This window comes from Etheostoma spectabile, chromosome 3, assembly GCF_008692095.1.
Source record: "Etheostoma spectabile isolate EspeVRDwgs_2016 chromosome 3, UIUC_Espe_1.0, whole genome shotgun sequence".
Classification (NCBI taxonomy): domain Eukaryota; kingdom Metazoa; phylum Chordata; class Actinopteri; order Perciformes; family Percidae; genus Etheostoma; species Etheostoma spectabile.
Window position 1 is genome coordinate 25463834 of NC_045735.1, and position 9571 is coordinate 25473404.

At 39.2% G+C, this 9571-nt stretch overlaps 1 protein-coding gene across 2 annotated transcripts; it reads left to right on the forward strand.

Moving 5' to 3' along the window:
- The first annotated feature begins 87 nt into the window (after positions 1–87).
- drc12 (dynein regulatory complex subunit 12 homolog) lies at positions 88–5303 on the forward strand. Of its 2 annotated transcripts, none has more exons than XM_032512292.1 (6): positions 88–514; positions 596–664; positions 1930–2049; positions 2284–2376; positions 2489–2619; positions 4424–5303. In XM_032512292.1, the coding sequence occupies exons 1-6, from the start codon at positions 463–465 to the stop codon at positions 4550–4552; spliced, it is 594 nt and encodes a 197-aa protein (XP_032368183.1). In that variant the 5' UTR covers positions 88–462; the 3' UTR covers positions 4553–5303. The 2 variants fall into 2 exon arrangements, with proteins under 2 accessions (XP_032368183.1, XP_032368182.1); XM_032512291.1 differs by having other exon boundaries at positions 93–514; positions 593–664; positions 4424–5051.
- The last annotated feature ends 4268 nt before the right edge of the window (positions 5304–9571 follow it).

Consider the following 9571-nt stretch of genomic DNA (forward strand, 5'->3'; position numbering starts at 1 on the left):
CCCCCCCGTGACGTGTATGTATGGCCCTTTCCTGTACGTCCCCTTCCGCCCGTCCCCCCCACTCCTCAAAACCCAAACTCCACGCCTTCCCCGTGCGCGTTCACGAGCCATGATGAATGTAGTCGGGTGCGCGCTTCAGCCTGTACAGCCTTCACAAAACGTTAAAGGGATGCTAAATGCAGCCCTGAATTCCCCCAGCGCGGGCCTTTGTCACCCATGACAACTAAGGACGCGTTGACATGTCTCACTTCAAGTAAAGATCCTGTGTGCATGAGCTCGAAAGGCAACGGTGACCCAGTCAAGTTGTGATTGGCTGTTACTAAAATCAATCAAGCTGGACAGTTTGTGCCATGGCAACTCACTCAGCAACCAGTGCCCAGCAAAAAGACGCATCCCTGTATGTAGTAAGTGTATAGTTAATGTGCTCAAAGGACTGAACAAGCAGCCTCACAGCAAGCTAACATGCCTCCAAAGAAAAAAACGAAAAAGATCACAAAAAAGAATCCACAAAAAAGTAACTTTACCCTTAAAATTATTTAGAATTTGGGCATTAGTGATGCTAAATTGGTTTACAACTATTTTTATTTTTTAGCAGGTGAAAATGACTTGGAAGCCAAGTATAGGCGCAGTATTCTGGATGTAGCCATTCTACAGGATCACATTGGTGAGCAGCAATTTTAAGTTGAGTTATGACTATGTTTAGGTCAAACTACCCATTAGCTCTTTGTTATTCCTATGTAGGGTATATTACACCCAGGGCCAAACTCCTGGGGGCTTGTGTAAAAACCATAGACTGTAAAAGGTAAAAAACAAACAACACTCCTATTAATATTTTAAGAGCACAAATCCATACTCTATTATGTCTTACACTGTGCTAATGTCTGATGTATCATTTGTTCTAGGGCTGAAACTAATTATTATTTAAATTTTTTATTATAATAATTATTTGTTATTTTCACATGCTTTAAATAGACTATGCTTCATAGCCTACAGTTACTGTTATTAATTCTCTGTTGACTGACTAATTCACTAATCATATTAACACTATGTGCTATCAGCATAACTAAGAAAAATATAAGTACAACTCAGTTTAGTGGTCAGCTAGCAGTGGTGGAATGTAGCTTACTGTACTTAAGCATACATTTTCTTTTCATGCCACTTTTTACTTCTACTCCACTAGATTAGTCTGACAGCTTTAGTTAGTAGTTTCTTTACACATTGATATTTAAGATTTTTGCTCTAAAAACACACATTTCTAGAGTATGACGTTTTATGTCAAATTTATATAGCCAACGATTTGCAGGCCTAGTACAACTGTAAAAATTAGCCAATTAAACACTTGGTTGATTAAGAGAACTGTTTTGATCGTTTCCAGTTTCTAAAATGTTCTGCTTTTAGTTCTTTTACTTACATTTTCCTGATACTTACATACTTTTACTTCAGTAACATTTTCAATGCCAGACTTTTACTTGTAACAGATTATTTTTTACAGTGTATCATTCTCTATTCATCCCATGGTGTAATAACAATAATAAGTAACTTATTTCTACAGTGTACGTTTTTACACTGTAGCTTGCAGTGGTGGTAAGTACTATAACTAAATGCATTTACTCAAGTACTGTTCTTCAGCCTTATTTTAAAACTATTATACGTTTATTTGGGTAAGAAACTTAGAATGCAGGACTTATATAATAATACGGAGGGTAATACTTCACCCTCCAGTGGAAGCTAGTCTAGCACCATCTGCACCACCTAACGCAATATACTGAAGCATAATTGGATACTTGAGTATGTCTCATTATGGCTTTAGTTCACCTTTGTAAAATATTGATGACAGAACTGTAATTGGTGATTTTAATTTTTTTTACAAAGGGTCCTTGCTTTCTGCTTTAGAAAACAAATCTACCACTGTTTGTGTGATTCCCACAGCCTTACAGTGTGAGTCTGTAATAAAGGTCCAGTCTGATAGAATTGACCTGAGGAGACGCCTGAAAGACATGGAGCAGAAGTTGCAGCATGAGAGACAAGACCACAGGGACGTCAACTCTGGTACGGTACAGACGAGGCATGAATCAACAATTAGCCTCTCCTTTAATAACCTGAGATAAAGCGTGGATACCTTTGGGAGTGAGGACAAGGGTCTTGTTTGCCAAGGTTAGGGTAATTCTTGAGGAACAAAAAGTCTAATTAGCTGGGTGCATAAGCTAATTGCTGCATTAGCCTTACAAAGTGAATCAGCAATGAAAGCCAATTCTGACATTTTTGACACAAATGCCATTCTAGACCTCAGTCGCCAGTACAAAACCATGCAGACAGAGCTGACCAACAAGGCGAAGAGAATGGAGAAGGAGGTCAGCCAGCTGAAGGAAGATCTTGGTATGAATATATTTGATTTAAATGTCTTTACTTGAATGAATAAAGACATAGAAGTGCCAATTAGTTCCCAAATTAAACGTAGTGGTATGCCTGTATACATTTTTCTGCCTAGTGCTGTGTCAGGAGGAGCTAAGGAAAGAGAAAAGAGAGCGTGAGCAGGTACAACAGGAGAAGGACGCCATCATAGCTGACCTCCAACATAAGCTGAACAACATGGAAACAGACTATGAGAAGATCCTGCATGTGAGTTACAACAGAAGCTAATACAAACTGATTTAAAAAAAGCTCTGAATAGGCACTAGCAACAGGCATTTGTAGGGTTGACCCACATTGATCTTTGAGGCCCCTTTGAACTGTAAACCTGCATATCCAGGTATGTGCCAAGCCGGTCAGGATGAACCTTTTACCCCCTGTGGAGCTGTCACTGTTAAAGGAGAATATCGCTCAATTTCAGATTTCTTAGATGTGTTAAAAGCATAAAAGTTGTGTTAATTCAGCCAGTGCACATACTTCTGTTTATTTCTTGTTTTCCGGTGAAATCCACATGAGTCAAATCATTCCTATCTGTCACATCAAGCATGTTTAGAGGCTGAAAAAAAGCTTAAAACTTGCCCTATTTAAGCCTGTTGGGTGCTAACTCTAGCAGAAGGATAACTTGGTGTAGGCAGCACCGATTGTTTTTATTTTTCTTGCTACTGACAGCACTCCAAATTTAAAAACAACAGAGCAATGTGTTTAAATTTACCAGAATTCTCCTTTAAAGGGCAGCATTGCCCCATTCACAATTTTTTACACTAACTTATTGTAGTTTGGTATTATTTTGTGGCTGCTCCATTGCATATGTCGAGCAGATGACTTGGTCTAAAATGACCAGATCAGTTATATACATTGTGACTTAAAGTTGATAGTCAAGGAACATTTATATGATTGTACCAGCTTTCAAAAATATAGACTAATGGGACAATCCTGATGAAAATATATGCAGACTATGACCTTGTTCATCAAAGTCAGAAAATCTAAAAATCTACATATAAGGGTTTTAAGGGCAGAGCAGGTCTTAAACCCCTTTAGAATGCAAAGTCGGTGTCAAACAGAAAGAGAACTATGTATTTAAACTGGCATAATAAACACAGGTGCAGCGCTGTAATCAGCTTTTCTGGTGCGCCACTACTCACCTGAAGGAAAATATTTTTTAAGCCAATAAACTTATAGGTTAACATATCATCGTGCAACACCACACCATCACTTTAGGGTTAACAGACAACACTCTGCTGGAAACAGCTATACAAAAGCCTTAGACAGTGTAGCCTTCACCCACCTGTCAAAAGCAGGTATTTGGACAATGAAGAAAAAAACGTTATTAGTACTCCAATAATTTGTTAGGACTTTCTGGTGTTAAAGAGCCACAGAACATCAATCTGCAGGTTATTGATGACGATTCAGTACAATAAGAAGTGATTAGCCTATAAAAGATCCAAAAAGAAGCACAGTAAGGTCTTCTGTGGCTGGTTTAAGGGACATATTTTCTTTGTGCTACTGGATTTTTTTTTCTACTGGAGAGCTGTTTCAAGCAGCAAGTCCTCAAATTTACAACGTACACAATAGTGTCGTACAATGTTATGCTACTACTTCAACCAAGGACAATAGGACTAAGGTTTGTGAGATAGCAGAATCTATCGTTAAGACATAATGTATGAGGAATGGGGGTCTGCATGGACCTTTTATAGGTACAGGCCATTATTGGCCGAGCACAGATAGTAGCAAATTTTCAGTATGCAGATCTTTAAAGATAAGTAGTCAAGCCTGGAGACCTGTTTGAGGGCTCAGCCTGTGATCAAAGGACTAGGATTTTAATATGCAATTATCATTATTTCTGTCCTTCCCACTATGACACATAATCTAATTATGCCCCGTCTCCATCAGCTCCGCTTCTAAAACTCATCAGAGTTAAAGGTTGTTAAGAGGGGAGGGATATCATGTTAGACAACTGGGTGATTTAAAGGCACAATTTTAACTTGCATCTCATTTTTACTAATGTTTCCTGCAGGAGACTCTCGACAGCCTGACTTCCCAGCTGTCTGTGGCTCAACAGGGATGGGAGGACAAGAGCACAACCCTTCATCAGAATTACAAGGAACTGCTCTCTGATTTTGGCCTGGATGCACTGCACATCTAAAAGACAAATGAAAGCAGCTTCTTTTCTCATTGAGACACATTTAGTTGTTGTTCATATGTTGTATCTCCATCTCAGTTCTATTTGATCCAACTACCGCATCTGTTTGGTTCAATTCAAAGTGACGTGCACGACAGCATCAATTTGCAACTCACAATTTGGCATGCCTAACACACGGACGGATGTTCTTATTATATAATATTTTACCATCAGAGTACAAAATAGACTGAGTTATGTATTCAGTAGCTCACCATTTGCTGTCTGTAATTTTGTGTAGTGTCCACTAGATGTAGCAAATGACTGTTTACGGTCGGGGACATGGTGGCCAGAATATCTTAGATAGTTTTTAAGAGTATTTCATACATGGTATACTTTGTTGTTTTTGAAACAAGATATTCCTTAAGTCAAATAAAAGTATGTGATGACTACACTAACATGGTATGAAATTAATGATTCGGTACACTGTACTGTACATACACAGCAGTAAAGACCACCATGATCTTGCTACAGGCGTGTTAGCAATGATACAAATCTTCTCAGAATGGGTTTTATGCTGAGTCAGTGGACCACAGGCCAAATATGGTAACAGGCGAGAGAGCACAAGGTAATGGCCACATTAACCACAGAGACAGCAGAAACTCCACTACCACCACTGCTAAACTGTAGTACTACTGGTGGCAGTGTTTTCATTCAAACCACAGCTACGAGATAGCATAAATCATGAGAAAGAAAAATGTAATAAGTAAAGTTCAAAATGAGGTTGACTAGCAATAGATAATGACAAAAAAAATGCCAAATAACAGTTAATGATGCAAGAAATATGTCGTAGCTGCCCAGCATCAATAAAACCTGACTACTCCTGTGGGGAGCCGGATAAACAGATTTTACTTCCAAGGCTGTCATTTGTGCGTCTTTTTAATGGCCCAGTGTAGCTTTTTTTAGCCTCTCATCTATGAGGTAATGAATCATATACTCTGGATGAAGATAATTCTGTACTCTGACGACTCACTAACTCAAGAGGCCTCTATCTGAAAACCAATATTCTGTCCTTAAACCACAAGTTGTTGCACTCAGAGTTTGCGTTTCTGTTTGTTTAGGGTTTAACGGGGTTAACTACAGTCTCAGTGCTCAAAATGAGATGAGCATAGTGCACCTGTTGGTGGGTGAACACAGGAACAGTTATTTATAAGCAGTGTGTCTTACAGTTATATTGCCCTTATAGGAAAGTTACTAATGCCCAGTGGTAAAGAAGAACTCAGTAAGTACTTAAGTGAAAGTAACAATACGGCAATGTAAAAATACTCCATCACAAGTTAAAGTACTGCATTCAATGTCTGATTAAGTATAGCAGTCTTATCAGTCAGATGTGTTTCATGGCTCCTGTGACTAAAATATTATTACATTATTAGATTGTTAATGCATAAATGCACATGTACATGTTGCATTTTACGGTTGCAGCATGGTCAAGGTGGAGCTACACACATTAGCCAGGTATTTTAATCCAGTGGTTTCCAACCTGGGGGTTTGTCCCCCTCCAAAGAGTCACAAGATAAGGTCATGAGATGATTAATGGAGTAAAAAATGTGTTTTTTAAAAAAGCCTGCTACTGCCTTTTCTGTTTTTGTTAAACTTTCTTTCCTCTAATCTTTGTTTTTCACAGCACTTAAACGTGGTTGTACAGTTTGTGGGGCGGCGGTCGCTCAGTGTGTATGAACTCGGCTAGGGAACCGGAGGGTCACTGGTTTAAGTTCCTGCACGGAACAAGTACAGAGTGTGGACTGGTGGCTGGAGAGATGCCAAGGTCCCCTTTAGCAAGGCACCAACCCCCTAAATGGTCGGCCCGCCTGTCCATGGGCAGCCCCCTCACTCTGACATCTCTCTATTTACAGAGATTCCTTCATATCCAGTTTGATCACAGAGATGTTTAAAGGGGAAATGTCTCCTTGATTGAAATGAAAACAGTTAGAAGGGCCCCAACATCTAAAAGGTGACTGGTAACTATAGCTGTCCAATAATAAGAAGAGTAACTGTATTAATCCCTCAAAGATGAAATTAAATGTTAAAATAAATGCAGTAGAGTAAAAAGTAAAATATTCCTCTGAAATGCAGCGGAGAAGCACAATATTTGATTGAATGCACGTATGGTTACTTTCCAGTCCCAGGAGTAGTATACACCTATGGTGTACAGTATTTACTTTTTTCAACAGGTTTACCAACTAATCATTAATCATGTTCACCGTGGACAAAACAGTGCCCATGGTTATTAATGAACTGCTTCTCATTTGAACCCTGCTGCCATCAATGCATTTAAGACAGATGGTGCTTTATAAAAGCGAAGTCATTATGTAATATGAATGATGTCTTTAGACACTTCCATCTTTGGAACTTTAATCCAAGGTCAACAAAGTCTTTTCGTACCAACATTCAACGTAACTGAGTTTTTTTGACAGCTTTATCTGTAAAAATACGTCTCTTTTATATGGAACCCAAATGATCAATTTCCACGAAAAAGATGGCTGCTTTCATTTTGATGAATATCTGACAATGAGTGCTGGCAGCTGCACTTCCACTGTCTGCTGCGTCTGTTTAGCTTTTGGGTAATACAAGGAGATGGCCTCCAGCTGATGAATCAAGATGCCCACACTGTGATTTTCCATGGAGGCAAGTGGTATGACACACACACACACACACACACACACTCTACTATGCTCCCCCATCTGTGTTGGGACTTCAATCAAGGCCGGAATAAATAATAAGGGAACAGAGCACAAAATAGATGAAGTATTTTATTTATCTGAAAGACAAACAATGCCAAGATGTTTTGGTCAATCTGTTCAATGACAGCTGTCAGTGAACAAAAGGCTGTATAACAGCCTTGGCAGCCTTTCACCTGGGAGAGAATTCTTGCTATCTGAATACCTTTTCTTTAAACACAGTACAATAACTTTTGCAATTGACTGCCAGAAAATCAATAGGAAACCTCTCACTTGATGTGCACCAGTCTCACTGTGATTATGGTAGTTTACGCTGAGTCTGTTATGTCTTTTAATTAGATCCAGTGCTCATTAGTGGTTGTGGGGCGGATGTGTACGCTGTTAACCTTTGGAAATCTGGAGGAGGAGAGGAGAAAGAAACTGTTTGACAAAGCAATGCAGTATGTCATCAATAGATTTAACAACTGCTATTGGAAAGCAATAAAATCATACTGAATGCAGAGTTATAGACCCAAATATGCCAAATGTTTTAAAAATCCAAGGTTTCATCTCTTGCCTTTCTAGAGCTAGACTGTGAGGCTTGACAAATATGAATTTTCCGTGATCAAAATGCCAAAAAACATTTATTTACCTTGAATGGATTGATAAAGAAGTCGCTCTTCAAGTGTATGGGCTGTGAGCTGCTAGCGTGCCAAAGTGCATCAGACTCGACACTATAATTCCTAAATCCTCGCAGAATTACAATCAACAACACGGAAATTGGTATTGCAATGTGCTACAACTGAGTAAGCTTGAGGAGTCAAGCAGATTTTCACACACCACTGCAGGCACTCAATGCTCATCATGGGCTCCATAAATCCAACAGGACTTAGGCAGTGGTGGGTAAATGTGTGCTGGATTTATGAACCTGGAGCACCAGAGGCAGAAGGAGAAGCATGAGCACGATGAAATAAACTTGACACAGCAGTGACACACAGGTGGTGGTGAGTGTTGATGCGAGTGTGTCACTCTTGTAAGAGTTATGTGGGTGTGTGCTGAGGATATGCACTATGACATGCACGTTGGTGACACACTGCAAACAAACAACTTGTCATCTTTAATGCTGCAGTGGAAGGATTGTGAGACAGGCACTGAGAGAGGAGAGAGAGAGAGGCAGCCTGAATTAAACAGTAAATCAGATGCAGGTTGTGTTTTCAGTCACTATCCTGAGAAGAGAGATATATCCACTGAAGTCACAGTGATAGATGGATTATAGGTGAGCAGATGCCTATATAGCAAGAGTGATTTGTTAAACTCATTAGCCCCCATTAGACTTCTCACCCATTGTATTCAAAGCGGTTCACGATTTCACAAGTGTGCAGACATTAATTCAGTTATGGGAGATAAACGACTGGTTCACTCAACAATCTCCATGTTTACTCAGCTAGAAACCCAGACATCCTCCTCCTGCTTCCATGCATGTGTATGATGTCACAACTAACCAAGTGCGCTGTCTGAATATTTCTCCTGGTTAAATAATAAAACTAGAAAAACAAAGAGCACTCAGATGCGATTTAGCATGATAGATCTAAACAGCTCAGAAGGTCAAAGAAGAGACAAAACCAGAACCCCACAGGATGGAAGTTTTTTTTAAGAAATGTATTTATAATGGAATAAAAATGTCAACATGAGAAAATAAAGCATATAAAATATAGCAGCCAAACCCTGCCGTCACTCTCAGTGGTCTCCCAGCAAAGGTTGCCCAATGTTTCAGTGGGATTTGTTTTAATTCTTACTCTACTGCTCTCCATGCCTTCAAGGTAATTGGCAATCTCATTCCAACTACGCTTGATTTAACACCCCTGTAAATGTTTATAGTGTTTAAGAAGTTAGCATCGGGTGCAGCGAGAGCCTTCTTACTCTCTCGTGGTTTCTTAGTGACATTCAGCAAATGGATGGAGACTTCTTTTTATAAAACTGATAATGAAATGTGGGTCTCTTTTTCTTTGCTTTCGCATGACAATTGGCCTTTAACAAGTTATTTTGCAAAGAAATATAAAAAGTTATCACTGACTGTATGTGACTTTTTCTTGCTTACAATCTGTGCCCATTATGTCTATGTGTCTAAATGGCATTATGTGTCCATATAAACATGACACACGTGTATCCTTTTTGAATCTCTGTTCTATTAACTTGTTACTCCTGTAATAAAACACTGCTGGGATTCTACTGGGAAACCCTGATCATACTGTAATTGCACGTCGTCTGTGGGATATATGTATACAGTATATACTATATACAGGTGAAACTCAAAAAATTAGCATATGGT

Bases quoted from the DNA above. Each gene is read 5' to 3' on its own strand.
- drc12 (XM_032512291.1), top strand. From the start codon at position 463: ATGCCTCCAAAGAAAAAAACGAAAAAGATCACAAAAAAGAATCCACAA. The intron at 515-592 runs GTAACTTTACCC...TTTATTTTTTAG, and splicing joins AAAAAAGAATCCACAAAAAA to CAGGTGAAAATGACTTGGAA. The intron at 2,377-2,488 runs GTATGAATATAT...TTTTCTGCCTAG, and splicing joins CCAGCTGAAGGAAGATCTTG to TGCTGTGTCAGGAGGAGCTA.